General features: G+C 43.4%; 10 protein-coding genes across 11 annotated transcripts; 4 read left to right on the forward strand and 6 right to left on the reverse strand.

The window, feature by feature from the left end:
* Positions 1-109: 109 nt before the first annotated feature.
* Positions 110-6,078, reverse strand: LOC119549400. The gene is made up of 7 exons (XM_037857455.1): positions 5,065-6,078; positions 4,695-4,999; positions 4,106-4,630; positions 3,959-4,049; positions 2,555-3,420; positions 2,124-2,491; positions 110-1,437 (listed from the first exon to the last, which is right to left on the reverse strand). Exons 1-7 carry the CDS (start codon positions 5,957-5,959, stop codon positions 588-590), a joined length of 3,900 nt encoding a protein of 1,299 aa, XP_037713383.1. The 5' UTR covers positions 5,960-6,078; the 3' UTR covers positions 110-587.
* Positions 6,079-6,545: 467 nt separating this feature from the next.
* On the reverse strand, positions 6,546-8,079 carry LOC119549487 (lipase 3). Its single transcript, XM_037857590.1, has 2 exons — positions 7,967-8,079; positions 6,546-7,902 (listed from the first exon to the last, which is right to left on the reverse strand). The coding sequence occupies exons 1-2, from the start codon at positions 8,057-8,059 to the stop codon at positions 6,799-6,801; spliced, it is 1,197 nt and encodes a 398-aa protein (XP_037713518.1). The 5' UTR covers positions 8,060-8,079; the 3' UTR covers positions 6,546-6,798.
* Positions 8,080-8,810: 731 nt separating this feature from the next.
* LOC119549488 (methyltransferase-like protein 9) lies at positions 8,811-10,196 on the forward strand. Its single transcript, XM_037857591.1, has 3 exons — positions 8,811-9,012; positions 9,068-9,352; positions 9,404-10,196. Exons 1-3 carry the CDS (start codon positions 8,920-8,922, stop codon positions 9,941-9,943), a joined length of 918 nt encoding a protein of 305 aa, XP_037713519.1. The 5' UTR covers positions 8,811-8,919; the 3' UTR covers positions 9,944-10,196.
* On the reverse strand, positions 10,160-12,188 carry LOC119549486. The gene is made up of 2 exons (XM_037857589.1): positions 12,041-12,188; positions 10,160-11,959 (listed from the first exon to the last, which is right to left on the reverse strand). The coding sequence occupies exon 2, from the start codon at positions 11,940-11,942 to the stop codon at positions 10,527-10,529; it is 1,416 nt and encodes a 471-aa protein (XP_037713517.1). The 5' UTR covers positions 11,943-11,959; positions 12,041-12,188; the 3' UTR covers positions 10,160-10,526.
* Positions 12,189-12,342: 154 nt separating this feature from the next.
* On the forward strand, positions 12,343-14,158 carry LOC119549485 (regulator of nonsense transcripts 3B). Its single transcript, XM_037857587.1, has 3 exons — positions 12,343-12,544; positions 12,604-13,761; positions 13,818-14,158. Exons 1-3 carry the CDS (start codon positions 12,452-12,454, stop codon positions 14,052-14,054), a joined length of 1,488 nt encoding a protein of 495 aa, XP_037713515.1. The 5' UTR covers positions 12,343-12,451; the 3' UTR covers positions 14,055-14,158.
* Positions 14,052-16,775, reverse strand: LOC119549484 (DNA ligase 1). The gene is made up of 7 exons (XM_037857586.1): positions 16,679-16,775; positions 16,557-16,619; positions 16,202-16,492; positions 15,509-16,141; positions 14,831-15,456; positions 14,532-14,777; positions 14,052-14,477 (listed from the first exon to the last, which is right to left on the reverse strand). Exons 1-7 carry the CDS (start codon positions 16,693-16,695, stop codon positions 14,110-14,112), a joined length of 2,244 nt encoding a protein of 747 aa, XP_037713514.1. The 5' UTR covers positions 16,696-16,775; the 3' UTR covers positions 14,052-14,109.
* Positions 16,776-17,014: 239 nt separating this feature from the next.
* On the forward strand, positions 17,015-18,226 carry LOC119551160 (mRNA-decapping enzyme 1A). The gene has a single exon (XM_037860356.1). The coding sequence runs from the start codon at positions 17,116-17,118 to the stop codon at positions 18,199-18,201; it is 1,086 nt and encodes a 361-aa protein (XP_037716284.1). The 5' UTR covers positions 17,015-17,115; the 3' UTR covers positions 18,202-18,226.
* A 266-nt stretch (positions 18,227-18,492) lies between these two features.
* On the reverse strand, positions 18,493-20,291 carry LOC119551161. The gene is made up of 4 exons (XM_037860357.1): positions 20,133-20,291; positions 19,184-19,374; positions 18,852-19,129; positions 18,493-18,791 (listed from the first exon to the last, which is right to left on the reverse strand). Exons 1-4 carry the CDS (start codon positions 20,179-20,181, stop codon positions 18,527-18,529), a joined length of 783 nt encoding a protein of 260 aa, XP_037716285.1. The 5' UTR covers positions 20,182-20,291; the 3' UTR covers positions 18,493-18,526.
* A 1,344-nt stretch (positions 20,292-21,635) lies between these two features.
* LOC119550848 (butyrophilin subfamily 2 member A1-like) lies at positions 21,636-23,801 on the reverse strand. 2 transcript variants are annotated; one of them, XM_037859816.1, is made up of 4 exons: positions 23,695-23,801; positions 22,229-22,425; positions 21,896-22,173; positions 21,636-21,838 (listed from the first exon to the last, which is right to left on the reverse strand). In XM_037859816.1, exons 2-4 carry the CDS (start codon positions 22,397-22,399, stop codon positions 21,661-21,663), a joined length of 627 nt encoding a protein of 208 aa, XP_037715744.1. In that variant the 5' UTR covers positions 22,400-22,425; positions 23,695-23,801; the 3' UTR covers positions 21,636-21,660. The 2 variants fall into 2 exon arrangements, with proteins under 2 accessions (XP_037715744.1, XP_037715742.1); XM_037859814.1 differs by lacking the exon at positions 23,695-23,801 and adding an exon at positions 22,509-22,645.
* Positions 23,802-25,777: 1,976 nt separating this feature from the next.
* LOC119551186 (paired mesoderm homeobox protein 2B) lies at positions 25,778-27,196 on the forward strand. The gene is made up of 3 exons (XM_037860387.1): positions 25,778-26,176; positions 26,292-26,485; positions 27,011-27,196. The coding sequence occupies exons 1-3, from the start codon at positions 25,903-25,905 to the stop codon at positions 27,194-27,196; spliced, it is 654 nt and encodes a 217-aa protein (XP_037716315.1). The 5' UTR covers positions 25,778-25,902.
* Positions 27,197-27,218: the final 22 nt, after the last annotated feature.

A 27,218-nucleotide genomic window follows, 5' to 3' on the forward strand; every position in this document is an offset into this window, starting at 1 on the left:
GCACTCCAATTGTAACATAATTGACTATTTACCAATTATTCAAACATGGTTCATTAATTAAGTCACCTAATACAATCCCCAAATGCCTTATTATGTCCTACAAAACCAATTTAAAGACTAATTTAAGGACAAGTAGATTTATTAAAATTACAATGTATGTATTTTTGTCATTTACAAATGATTAGTTACCAATATCCAAGTGAATTTCAATGTATTATATATATTTAAAATGTAAAGATACAGATCTCATTGTAGAGGACTTTTAACCTTACCTAGCGGTAAATGAATCTTATGTTTGTTTTCCTGGCGGAAATACGTAAGTATTAATATATAAAAAACCTTTTTGAGATTTCGTTCAAGATGGTTCGTTAATGTCAAAAGTACTTATATAGATGCTATACAATATTAATTGCCTTCGTATTGTATGGTTTGTGCTTGGATATTGCCATGCTACAGTCAGATGCATTTTCTGTTAAGAATCCAGGATATGGCCAATGTGCAATCAAATTGTTAGAGATGAACTCCAACTAGTAGTTCTGCCAGTGAAGAGTGTAGTCGCGTGATTTCAGCTTTCCGGGTGGCTTATATCATTGCGGGTGATGATGGTGCTGGGCGTGATAGTGCTGTTGCTCGGCGGCGGCCACTGCATCGAACATGGGAGTGTGGACCTCTCCCAGGAACTGTGGCGTGGGCGGGGCATTTGGCTCAGAGAGCTCTCCAATTAAAGGCATGTCGATATCCGTGGCCAAAGAGCTCTGGCCGTATTGGCTCATTCCGTAGGGCTGCTGCTGCTGATGCTGCTGCACCACCGAAACTTGGGCGTAATCTGGAGTGGCCTGCACCTGCTGCTGCGGATCCAACATTACTGGAGCAGCCTCCATTTCTCCAAATTGTATTGGCCCGCTCTGCTGCACTGGTATGCTCTGATGAACTGGCAGATTCTGCACTGGTTCATGCTCCACGGGCGCCGACAAGTACTCTGGTTGAAGCTCCGCTTGAGGCTCATGAAGTTCCTGCTGCATTTGTTGCTGGTGTTCCACCCCTTGGTGATGCTGCTGCAACTGATGATCTTCCTGCGGTGGCAACATTTCGGAGTTCTGGTCCGGGACATCTTCGGCAGCCTCGCTGATTTCCGCACCCTCGCCCGAGGTTTCGCCGTCCCGCCGAACCAAACCCAACATGTCCAGCATATTGCGCTTCACGGCATTCTCATTGGCCGCCTCCAAACTCGGATAGCAGGTGCTAAGTCCACAGTTGGCCAAGTGCTGAGCCATCTTGTTGCCGTTGCCGGTGGCAAAGCCGCAGATGCAGTGCATCTCCTGCGGCATATTCACCTCCATGGCATCCACAAAGTTTCCATTACAATCCACGCCATGACGGAATTGAGCTCGTTCGCAGCAAGTCTGATAATTGCACTTAACGCAGTGCAGCCAACCGCTGGAGATATACAAGATAAGTATATTTTTAATGAGAGGTTATACACAAGGCTTACAACACCAAAACCCTGTCTTATAACTTATTACCTTACATCGTTCTAATGGATGTCCCCGATAAGACCAATCAGGCTCTATGAAATCACATAGAGGCAATTACTTGATGGCTTATAAACATGTCACTTGCCGTTTAACCTTCCACAATTAAATTGACCACCATGTTCAGAGTGCTACTAATTTTTATCCTATTGTTAATACCAGAGCCAACAAGATGTGGACAATGTGACATTGTTAAAATCTCTTTTAAGCTTCGTGGGACACCGTACGAAAAGAGAAGACCTCAATGATCTGATATTTGGCTTCATCGAACAATGGGAGTTACTAGCCTAATGACAGACTCATTTCTCCAATCTGATAAGCTTAAGCCTGTTGGTCATTTTCAAAAGACGAGAAACAATGCCATCGGTTTGTTCATTTGTCATGGAAGACAGGATATTGTATGGTTTGCTCTTCAAAAGCTACTTCGCATTCGTTTGATCATCATGCTGCGCTCCCAAAAAAGTGTTTCGCAGAAGGCTATTCAACCCATATACAACACCCTGTGTGTGGTTTTCACCTGCGAGCACTGGCACCTTTACCCTCGTCGTCTTTCTGCTTAGCTTAGTTAATGAATAAAATTCTTAGACTTACGTGTAGTGTGTCTCCTCGCTGGCGTAGTCGGTGTTGCATTCGGCACAAGTCTTGCCCTCCAAGAACGCAAAGAATACTGGGCGCTTGTAGGTGGAGAACGGCGGCTGCTCACGGTGGTGGGTGCGAACCTTGGGTGGTGGGATCAACAGCGAATTGTTGAGTAAGAGTCGCACCGGCTTGTTGGTCTTGATCATGCTGACATGGTGTTGGACGGCATGCTGCTTAAGATCACCCTTCTCAAGGAAGGTAAGCGAGCACTTCTGACAGCGCAGCGAGGGATCCCGCTTGTTGATGTGCTCGTCCAAATGCAGGAAGTAATGTTCAATTCGTAGCTGATTGACAACGCCGCGCTTTGAGAAGTAGAAAATCTGGAAGAAGATATTAATTTGAATAAAACCGGCGAAGATAGCTTAATATTCAAAGATACTCACATCCAAGCAGTAGGGGCACTGTAGAAAGTTCTGGTGTTTATGGTCGTCATAGTAGTGCCGGACCAAATCTCTGTGTGACGATGAACGATAGCCGCAGGAGTGACACCAATAAGGCAGCTCCAGCGTGCTGTGCACCTTCTGCAAATGGGCCGTCAAAAGGTGCAGGGAATTGTGACGCTGCTGGCAGATTAGGCAGTAGTACGAGGGCGAACCCTCCGTCTTTGTCTCGGTTGGATGCATGATCTGATTGTGCTTGGCCAGAACCGACTCAGTGGGGTGCTTCTCGAGGCAGAAGAGGCACTGGAACTGGTGCTGCTTGCCCTCGGGAGAGATGTGCGAAACCAAGTGTGTCTGCAGTTTCTCGTTGGAATCGAAGGAGTCACCGTTAAGGCATATTGGACACTCCACGGTCTTGGCCAGGTTGTTGTGGGCGGTTCGGGGCGTGCTGTATGGGAACATCTCGTAGTATTCGTCCGTTCCATCGCTAATGCCGTAGTAAAGCTCCTCCAAACCCCTAAGGTCCTCGTCCTCCTTCTTAATGACCATGGAAACCTTTTCATCCTTTTCTTTCGGTTTTTTTCCAGGTGTTTTAACAGCGAAAGCTTTGGCTCCCAGTGATTTAGACAGTGATTTTGATGCCGATGCAGGTCCGGCCGCCTTTGAGGTCGATGCCTTGTCTCCTTTCGGCTGGTTGGTACTGCCTGGTGGCCGACCTGGACCCTTCTTAATTGGAACTTGAGGTGGTGGAGTGTTCATCGGGTTTGGCGGTCGACCACGCTTAGCTCCAGAGGGCATGGTATCCTTTTCGCGGTCCTTTTCCTTCTTTGGAACCTTGTTAGAGACAACATAGTCGGCGTCGTTGATTGCTGAAAACAAATAATGAATAAATGCCGTCTTACAAAAAAAGTACAACAACAAAAAAGTACTCTTAATAACTTAAATAACGTGCATTCTTCCATTTTTGACGTGGTATCTTAAAGTAGGCCATATATGGGGTAAACACTTAAACTTTAACTTGCTATTTTGCGTTTTATCACTCCAAATGAAAAAGTAAATCAAATAAAAACAATTCTTAAATGTGGTGCAAGTTTATTGGTTTTTCTCTTTAGAGTTCTCTTTAAAATAAGTTAACACGAAAGATGCCAGAAATTAAAACTTAAATTTTATGTGTACCATGTGAGCACTTCACATCCAATGATTTTATAAATTCACAATTCACATAACACAATCAGAGGATAGCCTTAGCTCACCATTTGGCTTCAATTAAAGAATGATTGTTTAACAAATCGATAACATTTCACTTTGGAGTGAGAAACGCAGGCACTTTCTTAACGGATTATCATTTCGAATTATTCTATTCACGGCCTTAATGAAAACTGGCTAGAAAAGTACGATAGTACTAACGTTTCTTGAGGCGCTTGGGGGCCGCATTGGCCGGGGTCTCCTTGTAGTTAGCGGGCAGAACACTCCAGTCCTTGAACGGATTGGTGGCCACCTAAACGATAGAGGCATTAAGTGCTGACTAGCAATACCTTTTCTCTTTCTGCTTACCTGATACAGGCGCTGGGTGATCGTCTCATTGGTGGTTACCCTCGTCTGCTCGGCGATATGTATAATAATGTTGTTAAATGCCTGCAGGGCATATGTGCCAAAGGACTCGCGCCAGACCAGCTCGTCAAGGAACTGCTGAATCATCTGGCGCGAGAGCAGCGATAGGGTGTTCTGAAACATACGCGGCACAATCCGGCGCAAGTATTCCATTACCGCAGAGTTGTTGTGCTTGGCCGTATTGTCGGTGGCAGCGGCTTGTACGATATTTTTGAATCCCATGCTGAATAGGGTAATCTTGTCCACAGTCAAGTCAATGCAAATTGTGCTGTCCTTGTGCACCCAGCGTGACAGCGGCTCCAGAATGGCCTGGAAACGCTTCTTGTAGTTGCGATCGCCATCGGTGATGGGCTCCACTGCCCGCAGTCGAATGGATTTCTCTGCGTAGTCATAGACGCCAAGAACCTCTACCTTAACCTGGCGCTGGGAGCCGTCTTGGGAGGTGGTTCCTAGGGAAATTACTCCCACCTTGAATTATGAATGAAAAAAAACTGTGAGTAAAGGCTCATCTGAATTGGTATCTAATAGTTACCTCCACAAACTTTCCGGGTCCGCCCAACTTTTTGCACTTCTGATGCACGGCCAATGTGCAAATGGCTCTTAGCCAGGTGTAGATTCCCTTGATGTAAACACTGTCCACCTTGACCCACTGCACCACATTCTGTATGCTGGTCTGGCAGGCCCAGTGGTAAATCAGCTTTAGAAGGAACGTGGGCGGGTGCTGGGCTCCTTCAAAAATGGAATTGTTGAATACGGATACGAAGCGATAGGGGCAACAATCGCTAATCCACACATAGCCACCAGTATAGGGGAACTTGGTGACATCCGAATATATGCCTAAGGAAAGAGAGTATTTCATTAGACAAGTGTTTTAAGCCAGTCAGAAGTCTTGTACGACTCACCCAGCTTCAGTTCGTTGTTGCGGTGGTTAATACAGTGCTGCTGGGCGCGGAGGAGTCCCTCCTGGAGCAGCCACTCGCAGAACTTATTGGGCGTCAGCATGAGCACCAATTTGACCTTTGAGTCCAGCTTGCTGCGGGTGGCAGCCATGTCCTTGATCTTCAGGAAGGGTTTGGCTAGCACTACCAGTGATGGATATGTTTTGCCCTGCATTTTGTTGTCTTTGCCCTCCTTGCCATCCTTGCTGTCCTTGCTTTCGTCCGTGCTGCCCACCACCAGACCACCGACCGAATTGACTTCGGCGGGTCGGTAGTTCTTTGGCGGCGACTCCATGTCCGACTTGGGCTCCTTTGGCGATTTCCCGCTGCTCTTGGGTATGGGTGAAGACTTGCCAGAGGAAGAGGATGCAGCAGCCGCGGCAGCTCCCTTCTTGCCGAGTTTTGGAGAGGATGCGGAGGATGCGTTGGCCACGGCCACCGCTTTTTTGCCCACAGACAGGGCGAGTCGCTTGGCCAGCGGCACATCGTCGTCGCCCTCGTCGGAAGACTCCAGGTAGGCGATGTTGGAGGGCTGCCTGGGTGGTCTGCCACGCCCACGCCCCGTGCCAGTGGTAGGAGCAGTGGGGGTTGGCGGGGGATCCGCCGCCTTGGGCGGCTTCTTGGGCAGCGTGGCCTCCTTGAGCTCCTGCAGCACTTTGCCCTTGAAGGAGTACGCCTGGAACACCTGGCCGCTGAAGAGCTCCTTGCCCTCGTTGGCGCTCACCGCATTCTTGAGCGCACCCTTTACCGCGTTGTGCTCGTTGGTGATCTTCTCATAGTACGCCAACTGAGCCGGCGACAGTTCCTCCACCCAGAACTCCATGTCCAGGGAGATTTCACTTCTCGTTACGCGCGTCATCTTGCAGCTAACTAATAACCGACCACTGGGCCAGCTAAGGCGGTTTTTTAAAACAATTAAACGCTGAAAGGATTTTCCTTTTCTCGAGTTAGCTTTTTTTGCGTGGATGTACCTGCTTGTGGAGAAACAGCGATGACACTATCGATAGTATCGGAATGGGACTGGCCGAAACAATCGTTTGCTTATAAATAATTAACTATGTCGATGGTCTGTAGAGATTACGGACAACATTTACTTGGTCCTTGCGTACACTACAAATAAATATTTAAAAATGCGTAATAATTAAATAGTTAATTTATGTAGACATTAACTTCAAAATAGATTTTAACATCGATATTTATATAACTTATGTATATGTTTCTTCCACCTCTACACCCGATAACAACACGATAATATCGATGACTATAAAAATATTACAAGCCTATCGATGTTTCTACAGGTAACGGCAGCCCTGAAAAATGGCGCAAATTTTAAACATGGTCTCAACTATAACAAATATTTTACCTTCATTTGTAAGTCTTCACGTGACTTAACAGTACAAATAAACTAATAAACTAAATATAAACCAAGTAATATAACACTAAGCTTTGATAATTTTTTACTATATTTGTTTTAAAAATAAACTTATAAATAACCACGCCAATGCAAGTACAAAGCAAGGTGGGGAATTGGCTAAAGTCTTTTTGCGTATCTTAGTCACGGTGAAGTGTCACCAGTTCAATTTGAATTTATGGCCACTTGTAAATTATCGGCTCTTAAGCTACCTGAGCCCCCGATTAAGTAGTGACCAGTGGAACTTTATCTATCACATTGGCATGTCGCTTTATTTGCAGCGCACATTATGCATTATTTATGTCATCGATGACCCGGTCATAAAGAATTTCCTTCACATTGAGTCCCCATAGGAAGTCGATGTGGTTCCACTTTTCCTCCGGCAGGCGGTATGCACTTCGCAGCGCATTAGGATTCATGACGTACCGTAGGCGATCCACGTCGATCAGGCTGGCAAAGTAGTCGTTGTCACTGTAATACAAGTAAGTGGGCACATCGATGCCTGCCACATCGTACTCCGGTGGGGTCTTGCTGCTGTACTCCTTCTTGTTGCGCGTCGATCCGTAGTCGAACTGCCGGAAAAATCCGGAATTGTACTCCTGCAGGTAGTGGAAGATCTGATTGACCGAACAACCCGCCGGTGTGGTGGCCATAATTTCTGGCATCAAGGTTTCGTTAATGTAAGGCGAGTTCCAGCCGCCCAGGAGGAACAGGGTGTTGGTGCACATGAACTGGGAAATGGCCTCGTCTTTGCAGATAAGGGCTCCGAACAAGTTCATTAGCTGCGTATTGGGCAGAAACTCGGCGCTGCCGAAGAGCTCCACGAAGGCATTGGGCTGGCCCAGCAGAGGACCTCCAATCGTGGCCAAAGGACTCTCCATGTGCTCCATCCAGGCCACAGGAGCCAACAAATGGGCCGACCTTATGCGGCTCTTGAAGCGCGGGATCATCGAGTTCAGAACAAAGAAGGAGGTGGTACCTTGAGAGTGACCGACGTACGTCAGTTGATCTACTCCAGTGCGGTAAAGGACGTTGTCGATCATGGCGGGCAGATCGTAGATTCCAATGTCGTGCCACTCGAAGTTCCAGAAGGGTTGCAGCAGCGGGGACTTGGTCGCGTGCTTCTTGGAGTAGGTATTGCCCCTGGCATTACCCATCCACACATCGTATCCCTCTTCCGACAGCAGATAAGCCAGTCCACTGTGGGGACCACCGAGAACCCAATCCGATGAGGAGCACAACAGTCCGTGCATGAGGAAGACAACAGGACGTGGGCCATCGTAGCCGGTATTTTTGGAGTACGGAATACGATGCATGGTCAGAAGGTATCCATCCGAGGTTTGAACCTCGTGCTCCTCGAGCTCATAGCCATGTCCCTTCACAATGGTAACCTTGAAAATGTTTGAAATATTTTAGTACTGAAATTCCCGGCTCCCAAGGATCCCCAAAACTTACAGTAGTCACCGAACTGGCTCGCCCCGCATCAGCGGGCAGGGCAACAACCAGGCCCAGACTCAATAGAGCCGCAATTAATTTAACCAGCCACATTTTTATTCCACGGGTGCAGGTGCTTTGACCACTGTCTTGGCCGCCCCAGCCTTTTATATGCCCCCCAGGAACTTGATAAGGATTCCTAGATTTGGCTAGCTAATTTATGGCTATTTATTTTTGCCCACAAGTTCGTATTATTCGCCAAGACTGATAGACCGTGTGGGAATTTCGCTCCCGGTTGATTTAACTGGCTAGTGGTCAGCGGCGATAAGGCTTTCTTCCTATCATTCCCTTAATCTTGATGGCTAATGATTACGTATAATTGGCGTGAGTCTAGAAGCAATTAGTGTTTCCTGTTTGAATTCAAGGTGTTCCATTGAACTGGAAAACATTCAACTTTGGATCACGTGCTAGCCATAACCTTAACCTTTATTATCGGTGTTTTAGAAGTTCAAGAAACTGATGGAAAATTAGTCTACAAAAGTTATTTTATTGGCATTGGTAATATTATATTGCGCAGTTAAACATATTTAAGCAAAAAGTAAAAAATTGTATTCGAATGATTTGCAGTTGTTACTTAAACTATCTCCTTATTATTTAAATTCAAATGTTTAACATATCGATAAATTAAAAAAAGGATAATCAAGTCCAACAGATCATCTCATCTCGAATTTTCCCGCAAATTTGGAGTCTGAATAATGCTGATCTGGCAACGCCGCTCTAGAAAACCGCACTTTTCTGACGGACTTTTCAACATTTCATTTTCAGCTGTTAGACAACGCTTTCCAGCCCTGGAAAATACCGTGAAAAATACCAAACACCAGTTCTTCAAACACGAAAACCCATGGCACAATTAAGCTAAATACACAAACTTAGAAAATGTAAATAAAAGTTAATTATATTAGGATTTTGTAAAAATGACTACTTATCGTCCCCGCGGCACTTTGGCCAGAGTGATCCATGCCAAATTCCACAACGACAACTCCCTGGAGGACATAGACACCCGAAAGGTAATTCTCGAGGCAAGATGTCCTGCAGATTCACATGCATATGGTTCCATTTCAGTGGTACTGCTTAAACCATGAACTGCCACCGAGATTCCAGGCCAAGTTCGTGCCCCTGGAGCCGGACGCCACCACGGTAAGCTGGCTGGAGCGCGCCAAAGCCCTGTCGGCGAACATCTGGACCCACTTGTGGCACGCCCTGGCCAGGTCCATTCTCCAATTCTTCATGACCCAGACGGACATCAACGGATTCCTGAAGCGCGGCTCCATGTTCATCCTGTCCGAGGAGCAGTTCCGCAAGTTACTGGTGGCAGGGGGCTTTCAACCTGCCAGTGGAGACGAGCCGGTAGGACAAGAATCCCATATAGCTTATCATTACTTATCCGCCCCATCTTAGGTTACGTTACTGGACATCGGAGCCGGCGACGGCGAGATCTCGCTGCGAGTGGCAAACACGGTTTCCGAGCTGAGTGGCAGTGCTGGGCTCCGTGTTTTTGCCACCGAAGCCAGTTGGACCATGCGCGATAGGCTGAAGAAGCTTAACTTCAACGTAATCACCGAGATTGGAGGCCTGCAAAACCTGGAGTTGATTCTATGTCTAAACGTGCTGGACCGGTGCTTCGATTCCTTCAAGTTGCTCGAGGACATTCACCAGGCTCTGGCTCCCAATGGCCGAGCCGTTGTGGCTCTAGTACTTCCCTATATGCACTACGTGGAGACGAACACCTCACATTTGCCCCTGCGCCCGCTGCTGGAGAACAACGGACGGCAGGCGTCGTTCGAGGAGGAGGCTGGCCGGTTCATGGAGCTGCTGGAAAACTGCGGCTTCCGCGTGGAGTCCTGGACCAAGGCGCCGTACTTGTGCGAGGGCGATCTTCACCAGTCGTTTTATTGGTTAATCGACCTAATCGTCGTAATTTCAAAGAAGACATTCTAGAACAAAGCTTCCAAATCTTGAAACCACTTTTTAAATGATTGTAACCGTTTTCCTCCTAGACTTAAGTGGCTGCATTGATAAACTGAGCATTTATACTTATTACAAATGTAGGCTATAAATTAGGTAAACAATTTATTCTTAAACAATTACCAAAAATGTAAATGGATAAACATGTTTAAATTAAAGGGCGAGATTTCTAAGCCGCGTTCGAACGAAATAATAACACTGTCAACTTGCTTTCAATATGCATAAAGTCCTGTGTAGTTTGAAATTAATTAATTAACTCTGGTAGTTTAAATTTATACGACGAAAACTTTCTCAGCATCGGGAGTCGATATACGTATAGTCTTGTGTGGTTTGAAATTATTTTGAGTCTTGTCAATGTAAGGTAGGTAGTTTAAATTGTACGACGTGTACTTTCCTAATATCGGTAGTTGAGATTCTTATAGTCTATAGATAGGTAGATAAAGATAGCTTTGATTATAAGACGAGATCTTTCTTAATATCGTTAGTCGATATAGTCTTAGGTTGTTTTAAATACTTTGAACCTATCTTACTATATATAGTCTTTGGTAGCTTTTTTTTAGTGTTTGATACTTGTAAAAACAACCTCCAGGTAGTTATTAGCATAAACAATCCTTTCAAGATCCAATGGATCAGGATTGTGTAGTGGTACTATTTCACGATAGGGATTCTCCGATATGTTGTAGGCTCTCTTGACGTCTATATTATTTTCCCTGGCAATCTCATTGATGGCAGTTAAATCGGACATTGCCTTGAGACGTGAGATCGACGTATAGCAAATGGGAACACCAAAAGTTCGAATAATACTGGAGAGACAATCGTGCCAGTCGAAGTCCGGTGGATCATTTTTTTGTACAAGATTGACTAGATCCTGGGTTATATTCCCGGTGCCGATGAAATCCGGTTGTAGTATAAGGATCAATGTAGGATCCACATTGCAAATACATGAAAATTGTGAGAATGATAAAGGATAAAAGTGTTTCTTCACTGTCCTTTCGGAAAAGACTAATCCTGTTTCTCCCATTTGCCCAAGTGTTTTTCCCATGAAGTGCAACTCCAAGTGGTGAATGTTGGGGAACTGCAGGAACAAGAAATTCAGGTGCATGTCCTGGAAGTATATCAAGGTCTCCTGGGTGGCGCCCACTATGTAAACGATGACAGCTTTATCCGGATCAGGGACCCAAGAAATCTGCGTCAGGGCCAAGCAAAGGCTGCCGATGCCGCTGAAGGAGGAGCAGGTGGCAAACAGCTGGTACGATTCCAGATCGGTCCATGGTGTGTTGCTCAGCTTAATGTTGGTGGCCTTGCTAAAAGCCGTAGTTAAATGGCTCTCCTTTATTGGGCAGCTTTGGAAGAATTGCTGGATATTGACTAGAACGTCCAATTGACGGAAGGGACTGGCGATCACAGCCAGAGTTTTGCAATCCTTTGAAGAGTGATAGAGGCTGACTAGCTGGCGGTGCCCTGCAGAGCAGAAGGCCACCCCGGCACATCCATCGCAGTCTACTAGGGCTCCGGTGCTGAAGCAGACATCGCAAACAGCGGGATCCCCTATTAGTTGATGCTCCCGCGGAGTGAGAGGTCTGCCCAGCTTCACCCACAAGATCAGCTTTAGCTGGGAAATGACGAACTGCAGCTTCGTGCGACTGGAGATCTTGCCGTGCAGCAACAGCGGATGATCAATCTTCCGGAACTTCTGCAGATCCCTTAGCACCTGGCAGAGGGCTTGGTGCTCCGGACGATCTTGAATGAGATGGGATACGCTGCAGTACCGCTGCATGTTGCATCCCCTGCAAATAACTTTGGCCCTCACTTGTGATTTCTCCAGAGCATTCTGGAGGTTTTGAAGGTTTCTTTCCACCTCATACGAGCTTTTGGGAAAACATTGTACAATTTCCTTCCAAATCCTGGACTCATTGGATACACAAACATAGCACTTTAGAAACGAACCCGATGGTGGGCTTATCGACATCATATTTCAGTCTGTAATTCCTAAAAACAAATGTTTTTAATTTTTAAATTATGTTTTAGTACATATTTTAATCTTAAATAGTTACTTGTTGATATCCTTACCAAAGACTTTAGTGAACAACCTTTTATTTCATATTATTGGGTCATTCAGAGGACCCTCTACGTCGAACTTCTTAAAAGTAAGTAGTAAAAGTAAATAGCGGAATGGTAAAAAGCGCTCGCCTAAAATGATCACAGTGAACTAGTTCACTGGTTCTTAATCCTCAAATGTTTTACTTTTTAACTAGTTACTAAGGCAAAAACCAAGTTCGTTAAAACTAAATACAATTAAATCTTCTTTATTAATTTACAATTTTACCTGTTAATATAGCTAAATGGTTCCATTAAAAAACTTTTTTCTCTACTAGTTCCGAACCGAAAGTGCCATCTCTATCGGCTCCACAACATGTTTGTATTTGTTCAAATTTCGGGTTTGTTTTGATTCTGATCTGAGAGAAATAAAAGAATTCGAAAATGGCTGAAGCAATGGCCGAGGAAAAGCCAAAGGATAGGCCCAGGGCCAACCGGCGCAAGGACAAGAAGGACAAGACCAGCCAGGTCGTCAAGGTAATGCATAGATCCTCCGATTATTCCAAGTCACCAATAAATTTACGCACCAAATCCAGATTGTGATGCGGCATTTGCCGCCCACGATGACAGAAACGGACTTCCTGGACCAGGTGGGTCCCTTGCCGGAGAACGACTCCTATTACTACTGCCAGGCGGACTGGTCCCTGGGCCAGGAGGCCACCTGTCGCGCCTACATCGACATGTCCATGAAGGACATCTCCGATGTGCTCCAGTTTCGCGACCGATTCGACGGCTACGTCTTCGTGGACAACAAGGGCGTCGAGTACATGGCCATCGTGGAGTACGCGCCCTTCCAGTGCTTCCTCAAGAACAAGTCCCGGAACGACGACAGCAAGGTGAACACCATCGAGAGCGAGTCCCACTACCAGGAGTTCATCCAGCGGCTGGCCGATGAGCGTGAGGAGGCGAGTCGCATGGGCGAGGTCAAGATCGACTTCAGCTTTGACCGGCGAGCGGACGAGAAGGTCAAGTCCACACCCCTGCTGCAGTACCTGGCCAACAAGAAGGAGAAACGCCGCGAGGAGGCACGCAAGCGGAACGAGGAGAAGCGCAAGCAGCGCGAGGAGCAGAAGCTGGTCCGCCTGGCGGAGCAGTCGGACGCCAGCAAGACCAAGGAGGCCGGAGGCGGTGGAGGCGACTGCAAGAAACCTGCCGGCAACAATGCCAAAAATGATGGCAAGGATCCTCCGCCTGCCGCAGCCCAAGGCAACGAGGCTGCAAAGACCTCGCGCTCCAAGCGACGAACTGAGCGCGATCAGCGGCGACGGGAGGAGCACGAACTGCGAAAGCTGGCCAAGCGGGATAAGAAAAAGGAAGAAGTCCCGATCAAACAAGAGAAGGGCGGCAAACCGTCCGGCGGTGGGAAGCAGAACAGAAACTCAAAACCGATGGACCCTGCAAGGCCAGACAAGGACTTCGTTATTCTTAAAAAGGAAAACAAACCTGAGGCAAAAGATTTTGATGAAATGCCAAGTACTTCAAGAGCAGCGGCAGAGCTCAGGGAAAAAGCTAGGACTGAACAGAGCGAGATCCCAGAAGCTGTAAAGTCATTCATACAGGCTGCCGGCGGTCATCGGAAGAAGGAAGCTAGTCGGGGACCACAGGAGGCAGCTACCTTCCGGGACACAGCTGCCGAGGAGGCCATCAAGGCTGCACAATTCCGAGCTTCGGAGGAGCGCCGCATCCGCAACAAGGTGAGTTTCACAGAATCCAATTAAATCTGCCTTACAAGTTCTTTTTTCTTATGAAGGATCGCCCCTCGATTGCCATTTATCAACCTAAAGCACGCGCCCGCATAGGATCAGATGATATGCCCCAAGGCAAAGATTGTTCGGATGGAGAGGCTTCCGTTGTCGAAGAGAAGACGGTTAAGAAAAACAAACGCTCGAATCGTCGCAACAAATCAAAGCCCAAGGAGGTCAAGGAGAGTCAGCTCGAGGATCGGCGTGTTTCGAAGTCCTCGGAGAGCAGCAACAGTGTCAAATAGCGATAACGAACTTTATTGTTAAATAAATGTTGTACATATGGTTGCAGCAGGACGGTCAGTAGAAGTCGTCCTCCATTTCCATCTGTGTACACGATTTTTGATTATTCTTAACCTGGTCCTGCGACTGGTACATGTGGGCAACCTGATTGGCGTCCGTTGCGTTCTCGCTGTTTTTGTCGTCGCGAATTCGAATGAACCGGGGGAATCTCAAGGAAATGCCACGCTCGCCGTCCACGATGCCTATGGCTGCCCGATGGATCGGGCTGAGAGACAGATCGGCGCACTTGACTTCCCACACCTGAACCGGCTCAAACCAGTGATCCGGCTCCAGACTGGGATCGTATCTGTAGTAGGACTTGGCGGAGCTGGTCACGTGTTTGCCCAAGAACTCGGAGTGCGTCTGCAGATCCTCATCGGTGAAGCCTGAAATGAATAAGGAGTTTAGTGCCTGCACTTCAATTGAAAATGCAATCGTACCTGTTCCAATTTTGCATATGCTCTGGTACTCCTCGTTTTCGGTATCATAGCAGGCAAGCAAGAATCCTCCATACGTTCCAGTTCTTCGACCCTTGCCTTTGTAGCCGCCTATCACCACCAGATCCAGTGAGTCGCCCACATTGGATATGTAATCCTTCTTCAGTTTTAGCCAATTCCGGGATCTCTTGGCAATCTCATACGTGGCCTCCTCGTCCAGAGTCTTTACCATGAGACCCTCGCAATTTCCTAGAAAATGGAACCTTGAGTAAACCGTTTTCAAGTGGTTAATTAGGGCAAACCTTTGATGGATTCCTCCAGGAACTGCTGCACTTCGTCTATATCATTCGTGTCCAGAGCAGTTGCAAACTTCCACTCGCCCTCGACTTCCTGGAAGTGCTCCAGCAGGAGTTTGCGACGCTCTGACAAGTTCTTGGTCACCAATGCAGTGCCATTGATGTAAAGAAGATCGAATATGTAGACGCAGACTTGGACCTTGATTTCCTCGATGTCAACGTTTTTTCGTTTACGCGTGCTAAGCACCTGGAACGGAAGAATCTGCTTCCGCTCGACATCCCAGGCCACTATTTCGCTGTCTAAGATATAGGATTTCACTTCGCCCTTGAGTAGGCCACTGCTCCTGGCAATCAAATCCGGATATTTGGCCGTGTTGTTCTCCGAGTTGCGCGAGAATATACTGATCTCCCCCTTTTCGTTGCGGTGGATCTGGGCACGCTCTCCATCGTACTTCCACTCGCAGGTGATTTGCATGCCGCCGAATCTTTCAAACACCTCGTGGACGCCCTTGGTGGGCTGGGCGAGCATGGGCCTCAGCGGCATGCCGGGATGCATGGGGCAGCGTTCCTGCAGCTCCTTAATATCATACTTTAGAATGGCTGGAATGATAATGTCGTAGTTTGGACATTGGCTAAAAGAACTTGGTTAATATGTGCATTATAATACGCAAGGTTAGCTCCCACCTGTATGCAGTCTTCAGCAGCAAAGTGGTCTCTGCTATTTCATCTTTATAAACCTCTGGAACCTTGTTGGCCTTGCAGTCGTCAATGTGATTCTTTTTGACCAGGCCAATGGCCAGAGCTGTGAGCAGACTCTGCTCGGCAATGCCGATTCGCAACTTGCCAATCAAAGAGCGGATGAAAAAGCGAGCTTCCGACGATCGACAGGCCACAAACATATTGTACACCATATCCATCTTGGACTGGCCGGATATCTTGGCTATTTCCCGCAGCTTCCTGAACACATCCCTGACATTCAGAGGGGCAGGCTGGAACATCATGCGCTGGGAGACGCGCGACTGCTCGGCCACAATGCCCAGATCTCCGATCAAGTGCGTCTGCGATTTAATATGAGCCAAGTTTCGACCAGTGGCCTTGCAGATGGCCTTCATCAAAGTGGTTTCGGCCACACCCAGCTCCAATCCCTCGTAGGCGGGGGCCAGTTGGTTGATGCTGAGGTACACACTGGGCACCAGATCCTCCGGGCTTACCAACATCACCGAGCTGAAGAAATTGCTCAGCGTGTCGATCATTTTGAGGCGGCCCTTGGTCTCCTCGATTACTTGAAAGGTGCGAGCCAATGCCAAGTAGGGAGTGCTGGAAATAGTAACAGAGTGTCAATTACCAAGTGGAGGTGGTTAGACCAGCTTTACTTACACTTTTTTGTCCTTCCAGTAGGCATTTTTGAGAGGATGATACGAATCGGCAGAGGGATCGTAGTTTTCCATATCCTCCTTACTAGCGGAAGTGGAGTTAAGACCAATAGTTGTGACCTTCCTATCAGTTGATTTGTCCTCAATATCTTTTGTTTCCCTTTTAACATCCTTTAATGGGCTGTCCTTTTCCCCGGAATCCACAGACATAGGTTCAACCTTTGCCTTTACTTCCGGGGAGGCACTCTCACTCTTTATGATGGGTTCATCTGGAAGTTCAGTCTTCGCCTCAATTCTACAATTAATAAAGGAAATATATATGTATGAGAAATTAGCAAACAAAAATTCGCACAGCTTACTTGGGAACTTTTTTGGGCGGCGAGGGGCTGTCGGTGGCATCGGATTTCTTCTTAAAGAAGGATCTGAAATAAAACAATGTAAGACTCTGGACTTAAAAGCACTACTATTTTCGTATATTTACGTTATAGACTTTTGCATTTTGATAGTAGAGGCGTTTCCAAACAAATATAAATTGCAATGCTATTTTATTAGAGTTCCCGCCAGTTTTTAGAGCTGGGTCAATACACTTGCGGTAGTATCGATAACATGATAGGTTTTTATTTTTGTGAAACACCGAGCCCTTGGTTTCGATAGTAAATTCTTGTATGCGTTGCAGTGGATCCTTTGCAGTTTTTAAATATATTTTCCCTATAAATATTATTAAACTCAAAGAATCAAAATTATCGATGGTGCTAGCATCGATGTTTTTGCAGCTCTAATCGATACCTATCTGCCAGTGTGACCACAGCAATGGCGTTATAAAAATCCAACTTTTTTGTCAGAAGAGCAGTGGGATTGTTGAATTCACAAATAATTGCAATTAGCAATATCACGGAGGTAAAATACGCTACAAACACAATGGCCGACGAAAGCATCACGCGAATGAACCTCTCGGCCATCAAGAAGATCGACCCGTACGCCAAGGAGATCGTGGACTCGTCCTCGCACGTCGCCTTCTACACGTTCAACTCGGCGCAGAACGAGTGGGAAAAGACGGACGTCGAGGGAGCCTTCTTCATATACCACCGCAACGCGGAGCCCTTCCACAGCATCTTCATCAACAACCGACTGAACACCACGTCCTTCGTGGAGCCGATCACCGGCAGCCTGGAGCTGCAGTCGCAGCCTCCGTTCCTGCTCTACCGCAACGAGCGCTCCCGCATCCGGGGCTTCTGGTTCTACAACAGCGAGGAGTGCGATCGCATCAGTGGCCTGGTGAACGGTCTGCTCAAGTCCAAGGACCACGGTACCAATGGCCAGGTCCAGCGCCATGCCCCCGCGCCCCAGGACAACAACCAGCCGGCCAGCATATTCAACATGCTGAGCAAGGCGCAAAAGGACTACAAGGCCCAGGTAAGCGGCGGCCAGCCGAAGACGCCATTGACGGAGAACGTGACGGCCGGCAATGTGCTGAAGTTCTTTGAGTCGGCCAAGCAGGCCACAGCGGATTCACTGTTCCATCGCGTCCAGCCGCTCTCCGTGGACCAGCTGGAGAAACAGCAGCGGGCAGTCACACCTGGCGAGGATCTGCTGCCCTCCGCGGGCAGGGACAACCACGATAGCCGCTTGTCGCCCTTCCAGAAGGCCCAGCAGCTAAACACTCAGCTCCTCAGTGAGCTAAAGATCGGCAAGAGCTTCGCTCCGGCACAATCTCCGACCGGTGCCCCGTCTTCGTCGGCTTTGATGGCCAACGACGATGCCGGCAAGTGCTTGCGAAGATTGCTGGCTGGAGACAAGCCCGGCCCGGCCCTGATGCCGCCTACCATGTTCGATGCGCCCAACAACGGCAACCCGGAGCCCCAGCAGCCCCTCAACTCGACGCAATTCGTCCAGGCCTTCACGTACCTTATCCAGAACGATAAGGAGTTCGCCAACAAGCTGCACAAAGCCTATCTCAACGGCTATTCCAATCTGCTGCTGGATTCCAGCCCCACATATCAATAAACAGAAATATTCAACATTTCCGAAATTCAGCCCATTTTTTCTTTTGTTTGCATTGGAGTTCAAGTTCAAACCCATTTAATTTACCAAATGTTATAGCTACAAAACCAACATGGGAGATTGTAGATTTCAAATCTAGCAGCCCCAAGTGATGGCACCCATTTTAAGAGCAACTTTTAGAGTTTACTAACGTAGTTGGTTTTGTCGAAGTAGTCGTATTTATTTACAAAACGGATAACTCAGCCGAAGGGGCATAAAAAAGATAGTTGAATGGCAAACAGAATTCAATAAAAATAATTTTAGTAACAATAAATAACAACGTTTTTATTTAGATTAACACCTTCAGCTTGGAGAGGAAGTAGTACAGAAAACAAAACAGCCACAGGTTGGAATCGACGTGACTAATTCCCGCCGATGCTGATGTGGCCACAGTGGTCAAGTTCTTCTCGTATCCATCGAATGAAACCACGCACTGATAGGCGTCGGGATCATCATCACTGTCATACGTCGCCACAATGGCACTGCCATCGAAGTAGCCATCCTCGTCCTCATACAGATTGGGCTCCCTCTTAACGACATCTTGGTCATTTGAACTGCAGATAATAACTTGGATAAATACAAATGGTTTAGCCGACTGGTAGGCATATCCTTACATGATCGTGATAGTCGGCTTGGGATAGACATTCGTCACGGTGCAATTCAGCTGGGTTTCGTTGTGTACAGTCTTGTGGGACAATTCCAACGTGTAGTTTCGTATATCTATAACCTGAACTCTCTGGAAAACAGTGTACCTATTTGAACTGGTCTGAACATCACACTTGTAATTTCCAGTTGTGTTGATCGAAGGGTTTATAAGTGCCAAAGAGCTGTATTGCTTTCTTGGCTCCGTGGAACCCTCATAGGTTATGTCTATTTCGTCACTAAACTTGGGCTGTAATAAAAACAATTATTATTCGAAATTCTATATATTTTATAAATCACTTACGATAGCATGCGGGGGACTCCCAAGAATCCACTGATATAACGAATCATTATTTCTGTACCATTTTACGATGACAGACGTTGAATTTTCCTCGACTTCATAATCACAGTCCAAAATTGTAGGCTCCATTTCGTCATTTTGAAGAACAATAATTTTATCCTCTGCCCTGTTTTTTACGGTACGGCATAGCGCATCTGAAGAAAAACAATTTTACTTTTTCCAAACTCTCATTCAAACTGAAAAGCTTTTTGAAAAACAAGGTCGCAAAATTACAGAATACTCGGAAATGTTTGGAATATTATATAGGCAAATCCAAAACACATTTTCCACCGCTTGTACACAAAATATATAGCTGTATATCTGTATTAATTTTGGCGAAAAAGCTTATATTTACGAGAAGCAAAAACGCGAGTGAACAGATGCCTATATTGTTTAAAAATAGAAACTAATAACAAACAAAGCAAGACAATTTTAACATTTTTCATTTGGTAGTTTGTCATGTGTGCCAAAATCCGTCGAGTTCTATTTTATAAAGTAAGTTTCGCTGGACAGGTTCAGTTTTACACATTGATTTTAAAAATATAAAATGTTTTGGAATATTTTTGGTATGCACACTTTCTCGCCAAAAACCACTTCATATTTTTTTCCTACATATAATAAATTCACTTAACATCCTTTATTTTATTATTAATCCAAAAGCAAAAGGATATTCGAATCCCACAGTAGACTGTTGTTTATATTCCGTTGCAGTGCACATGTTAACTGAAAACAGTGTTTAGCTATACGTTCGTATTTATAGATATCCGATTTGTCATTATTTTTCTCAAGGTTTGTACGACGGACATTCGCTGTATTCGCTTTATTTTTCCCGATGAAATGATTTCATTTCTTAATTTAAAAATAGTTTGCCAATGCTGAATACTCGTTACACCGGCACAGGATTGGGCTGTACCTTTCTGAAACAATCCAATTGCAAGAATGACAATGAGTAGGGGATTCATAACTGTCTATTTACACTTCCTCATATATATCACTGCGGCAGATCAGACATTCACAACCGATCCTAACTCAATCGTCCGCTCTGCATGGTATAACTATAGCAACTGAATGGCTTTGGCCGATTGAGAACCGAGAGCTGTTGGCCAAAACCACCCAGCGTAACCATACATATTCGAATTTAGCCGAGATAATGCCGGCACTTCCTCTCTGGCACACGATCTTCGGAACGTAGCATTGTAGCCCGTGCCACTTGTACTCTCGGAGAAAGATATTCATATGGACATGTGCTAGTGGGTTCGGGTTTGGGTTCGCCTTTGGGGAGATCGCTGTGCAGCTGGCGCAGTAATAGCCCTGCATGTGTGGGGGTTGGAAAACCTTTCCGCTTCGATACTCTCCGCTGCTCCTAGCTGCCGTTGACTATTTGAAAACCAGTTGGTGGCTCGGTTTGTCTTTAACTTTGGCCCACTCCTACAACTAGGGACAGTCCACTTTCTGACCGTTAAAGGACATGCCATTGCTGACAGGGTGTTGAACCAAGTCCTTAAGGTACTTTTTCGTTTTCTTTACCCCAGAAAAAGTGGAAGGGCTGTAGTAACGTTACAAACCTAAAATATTATGTCTCCATGGCAATAACGATCATTTACATTCCTTTAATCGTATAGAAATTATAGCATAAGGTTTTCTTAGATACCATGTTAAATGATATTGAAATATTTTTTAATATACAAAAACGGCATGGGTAGGTTTAAGTAATAATCATAAACTAATCCTTATGGAAATTTGTTGTTGCGCAGGTAAAACTAAAAATGTTGTGTGCGCTGTCGTTTTTTATTTTCCTTTTAATGATATGCGTTGAGTTTCGTCTAGTTTGAGGTGTATCCATTTGTGCTATGTTAAACGGCAAAAAGTGTATACTAAAGTGCTTTTTAAACCCTTGCAGAACGTTTTATGATTTCAGTTAGAAGTTTGCAACGCAGTGAAGGAAACTAGAAGAGTCGATCTAACCATGCCCGTTTGTCCGTCCGTTTGTACGGAAACTAGTCTAGTTTTAAAGCTTTCGGTCTGAATTTCGGAATGGACAATTATGTCTTCAAGTTCCCATAGACAAAAAATATTTAAAAAACAAAATGTATATTTTGGCATCTATTTTTCGGAATATCCATTTTTCAATATATTAGAACATTAAATTTAACTTAAATAAAAATCGCAAAGAAATTATTGTAGTGTAATGGGAAAATAATAGGAATTATATTAATCATCGTTGATTTTTACATAATATATTTAAACATTTTTTAAATAGTAGTTTCTACCATAAGAACGATCTGCAAAGGGAATATAAACTTCGGGTTGCCAAAGTAAGCATCTATCTTGTTTTGTAAAGGCTAAGGTACTTGTTCCATCTGGTTGATTACCAAAAGATAAAAGCCTTCACTCTACCATGCGAATGTGTAAATAGAATCGCGTAATTGAAAACCCTTTTCTTAGTTCTGATTAAATGTTAGAGAATAAACTTTTTGGATTTCTTGCTGAAAGAAAACCTGACACGAATACGATCTAGTTCTGGTCTCATTTACATCCACAACGGCAGTGGCATTGAAAGAACCATCCTCGTTTTCCAGTACGTTAGACTCTTCTTTAATAACGTCCCCATTTATAGATCTGAAGGTAAGAACACAAATAGAGAACGTATAACTCAAATAAATGATAATTGCTTACAGAATCCTCAGAATGGGCCTGGGGTACATGTTGGTCAGGACACACTCCAGCTGCGTTCCGTTGGGAATGTTATTGTGGAAGAGGTCTAAGGAATAGTTACTCAGGTCGATAACCTGTACCCTATGGTACCTGAAGAATATATTTGACGCGGTCTGAACCTCGCACTTGTATTTTCCAGTCGTTCTTATCGTAGAATTAATGAGGGCCAAGGCGCTGTACTTTTTATAAGGATCCTCAGAACTCACATAGGAAGTGTTAATACTGTTCTTAAAATTACGCTGCCATAAAAGTAAATTAAAAATCTGTCCAATTCTTTTACACATTTTGTCTTACGGTGGTAAGTGGATGATATCCTTGGATCCAGTGGAATACAATTTCGTCATCTTTAAACCAATTTAAAACAAGATACGGGGGATTATCTTCAATATCATAATCGCATTCCAAAATCGTTGGTTTCATCTTATCCATATTCCGACGAAGGTACACAAGCTTAATGTCAGCCATATCATATTCAGGATTGCTTAGGGCATCTGAATTAAATAAATTAAGTATGAGATCGATTTTGTACCGAAACAATAAGTAATTAATAAATCGCCAAACACTTAATTTTTACCTGTCGGAAATAATCCTATTGCAAGAATAACAAGCAAAAAAAAAGAGCCCATAACGATATATTTCTACTATTCACTATCTGTGTAAAATAACCTAAGCAAAAGTGAATGCGAGTATAAGCGTCTTTTACTCTCGATGTAGCTATTCCAACTGATTTAAATTTATTATAGAAAATGAAAATCCCAAAGTCACGAACAATAAATTGTCAAATTCCTTATCGCTATTGAGACAATATACTTTTATAACTTTTAGGTGCAGAAGACTAAAACCAATTTTATGTATAATGTAAATACATATATGTATACTTATTTTTATACCCGTTACTCGTAGAGTAAAAGGGTATATTAGATTCGTCGGAAAGTATGTAACAGGCAGAAGGAAGCGTTTCCGACCCCATAAAGTATATATATTCTTGATCAGGATCACTAGCCGAGTCGATCTAGCCATGTCCGTCTGTCCGTCTGTCCGTCTGTCTGTCCGTCCGGATGAACGCTGAGATCTTGGAAACTATAAGAGCTAGGCTATTGAGATTAGGCGTGCAGATTCCTGAGCTTCTTACGCAGCGCAAGTTTGTTTCAGCAGAGTGCCACGCCCACTCTAACGCCCACAAACCGCCCAAAACTGAGGCTCCTACAGTTTTCATGCTAGAATAAAAATTTTAACTGAAATGTATTGTTCTCATCAATACCTATCGATTGACCCAAAAAAAAGTTTGCCACGCCCACTTGAACGCCCACAAACCGCCCACAAACTTCAAAAAATCGTAAATATGAACGCAGGTATCTCGGTAAATATCAAAGATAGAGAAATGGGATTTCAGATTTAGATTCCGTAGGCTTGAGCGCAGCGCAAGTGTGTCACGCGAATATGCCACGCCCACTCTAACGCCCACAAACCGCCCAAGCCTGTGGCGCCCACAATATTCATGCTAGATAAAAAATTTTAACTGAAATGTATTGGTCTTGTCAATACCTATCGATTGATCCAAAAAAAACTTTGCCACGCCCACTCTAACGCCCACAACGCTTAAATCTGTCTACCGCCGGTAGGTGGCGCATTTCAACCTCGCTTTGCTGCATATCTCCATTTTCCTTTGGTCCTTTTAGCTGAGTAACGGGTATCTGATAGTCGAGGTACTCGACTATAGCGTTCTTCCTTGTTCTTGTTGGTTTCTTAAACAAACTTACCTACATCAAGACAGCAATTTTTCTAAAGGCTCTCGTTCCATCCCGTTGATTATGACAAGAAAAAAGACTTCACTGTACCATGCAAATGTGTGGGTACAATACGAGAAAGCTGATAAGCGCATTTTTCTATTGTTTTCAATGGTGTTTGGTAACATAAAAGTATAACTTTCAATTATTTATAGTCTGAACCTACAGATCTGACCTCTGAACGTGAGATCAAGAATAATAATCGCCAAAAAATGTGTACACTTTGAGCGTTTGTGATTTTCCCTAAAAATCAAACGAAAGATCCTTTTAATTTCAGAAATTATACCTACAGTGGTCGGCATAGGTATTTTGACAAAACAAAAGTTAAATGTACTCATAATTTGAACTTACTTCTTGTTAACTTTGGCATCAATGGAAAGGTAATTTAAATGCCGTTTGAATGATACAATACATTTCTTAACCCATTCAGTACTTATTGAAAAAGACGAATTTGTGTAAATCAACTTTTAAATATTTTTTTCAAACTTTTTTCCTCGACTTGAAAACTTAAATTTTTTGATGCAAAAAGTTTCTTCAAACAAAAATATAAGTAAATGCAAAAAGAATTTTTCAAAAATCATTTTTCTTATATTTTTACTGATTTTTTGAAAATGCTTAAATACATGCATTTGAGCCATATTTTTCTCTTTTTCATTCAAATTTTTTCCGACATTGTCACCTTCAAAAAATCATAAAAAATATAAGCAAAATGATTTTTGAAAAATTCTTTTTGCAGTTACTATTATTTTTGTTTGAAGAAACTTTTTGCATCAAAAAATTTAAGTTTTCAAGTCAAGGAAAAAAGTTTAAAAGTAGATGTTTACACAAATTCGCCCTTTTCAATAAATACTGAATGGGTTAAGAAATGTATTGTATTATTGAAACGGCATTTAAATTACCTTTCCATTGGTGCCTATAGTTTACAAGAAGTAAATTCAAGTTATGCGTATATTTAACTTTTGTTTTGTCAAAATACATATGCCGACCAGTGTATTTTAGAAACTTTATCATTTCCTTTTTTTCATATCATCAGTATTTTTTTATTTACCATTTAATATTTTCCTAAAAGATTTAAGTAACATGATTAACAACACGACCAAAGAAAATCTCTATCGTATACCAGTTCCCACTCAGAATTAGGGTGTAGCAAAATGAACTTCAGCATAAAGTAAATAAAAATTAGTTAAGACTCTGCTTACTGAAATTAACTAATCGAAATAATCCGCAAAGCAAATAATTGTTTCCGAAATTTGGGGTTGCATCCTGCAAATGCTTAAAAACAATGTTTCAATCAGCCTAATATTATGAACACGAAAATATAGTAAGGTGTCTCTTATTCATTGTGTTAGGTACAACACCATTTGTTTTATCAAATTGTTTCGTGGCTATAAAAGCGATAGTACACTCCAGGATACTCTTTCCTATTTTTGTTCTTGGTCAGATTAAAGAAAGCTTTTTATTTATATTTTATAATTATTTAAAAAGTTCCAGCTGTGTTGGTTTTATATTATTAAGGATTTGTATCTCAAATAGTTTTAGTATGTTCCTAGGGATGTTTGTCCTTTTGAGTTAGAGGAGAGAACATTCCAAATTCATTGTTGGCTGATAAGCCAATTTAATCTTCTGAGTGTTGCTTTTTGAGGCCTGTGAAAGTTGGTGCACTTAAAAAAAAGTTTTCAGATGACTGCCTAAGGATATAATTAGATATTAAGAATAGTACAGGCTTAAAGAGGATTCTGCAGCGACAGAAAGATATGAGGCAAGAAACTATGATACATCACTGAAATATATAAAGTTAGTAATACTTTTTTGATATATTTTTAAAAGTAAATGGGCAAAGGACACAATGTTTTGCCGCAGTGCTTGACACGCGCCGGAAAGTCCGATTTCCACCCTTATGTCGAGTGGAGCTCGTTAGCACCGCCTCCAAACGCGGAAACGAATGAAATTTTCCGTCCCTTTCTCCCGAGACAAGTGCAGCATCCTTTTTCACCCAACATGAACATCCAACAAACTGTAGTTGATACAATCGTAATCGAAGCTTATTTATTCAAGGGCAGTTAAAAATTGTGTGTTTCCGCGAGACTTTATCTATAACTATGTGTTTTATTACCGGATGACTCATTAACGGGCCGTAAAATTTTCAATCAAGTGCTGTGTGTGTATAAATCTTCTGATGCGATGGAATTTTCATTTATCAACAAGGCGAACTTCGACAAGGATTGTTTATACAACGCGAACTCCGAGTTTTATAATAATAGTGCCAATGGGGGACTGTCCGTGGCCAATCACATGAATCACTATAATCTAATGATTGACTCCAGCTATAAGCTATGTGCGAACGAGACTGCCATCAGGAGTTCTTTAAACCAGGAATCGAGCTTACTATTTTCCAAAATCACCACTGTTTCGGAATTTTATCCCGGAACCCATAACATTGCCTCTTATAACTCGGGTAAAATCTTCACATAAAATAAAAAATCCTTTTTGTTTTTTGTTTAAAATAAATCTTTACCAATAGTGTTTCTTAAAACATCTTTATTGTATGTCCAATTTTCGCCTATCCTTAGATTTCCATTTGAAGTCCTATGGAGACGACGGATTGAGTCTTACTGATAAATCAAAACAGAGAAGGATTCGTACCACTTTTACTTCAAATCAACTGAACGAGCTAGAAAAAATCTTTTTAGAGACCCATTATCCAGATATCTATACTAGAGAAGAGATTGCATCAAAACTACATTTGACCGAAGCCCGAGTACAGGTATAAAAAAAATAAAACAAGATGTAATGTAGTACATATTTAATTGTCTAGTAAAAAAAGTTTTAATAAAGAATAGTTAAATTCCCGTATGAGCTGGTAAAATAGTACCATCTCTTTCTATTGTAAGGATTACCTTACCTTTAAACTTCAAATATTTATAATTAACTTATTTATTGATTTACTTAAAATACAAGAATTCCCTTCTTTTCATATGTTCAAGCCTGATATACTTGAGACAAAGTCCAAAAATAACCCTACTTTTGTTGAAAAGTCCCTTAAGATAATCTTAAAATTGTTTGAGATACGGTTTTGGTTTTTAAAAAATTTTAGAACGAATGTGCTTGCATGCTTTCTTTTATGTTTCGAAGATGCTTGAAAACAGTAATTTTTTCAACACTAACGTTAGAGTTTTCGTGAAAATCTTTGCAAAAATTGTATATCTATTACACTTTGGGATTAATCTGCTTCACAAATTCTAAAGCCAAAATCTAAACTTTGTGCATATTTTCATTCTTTATATTTTAGGTTTGGTTCCAAAACAGACGAGCAAAATTTCGTAAGCAGGAGAGACATGCCATTTACATAATGAAAGACAAGTCCATTAAAATGGATAGCCGAAAGAATCCCGTAGCCGGCTCCAAATACTTAGGTCCATCTCTCAAGGGGCCTCAAAATGCCCGTCAAATGAAATGCTTATACGATCAAATATAAAATCAACTAATATCTATGTAAA

The sequence above is a fragment of the Drosophila subpulchrella genome, chromosome 2R (genome assembly GCF_014743375.2).
Source record: "Drosophila subpulchrella strain 33 F10 #4 breed RU33 chromosome 2R, RU_Dsub_v1.1 Primary Assembly, whole genome shotgun sequence".
In the NCBI taxonomy this organism is placed as follows: Eukaryota; Metazoa; Arthropoda; class Insecta; order Diptera; family Drosophilidae; genus Drosophila; species Drosophila subpulchrella.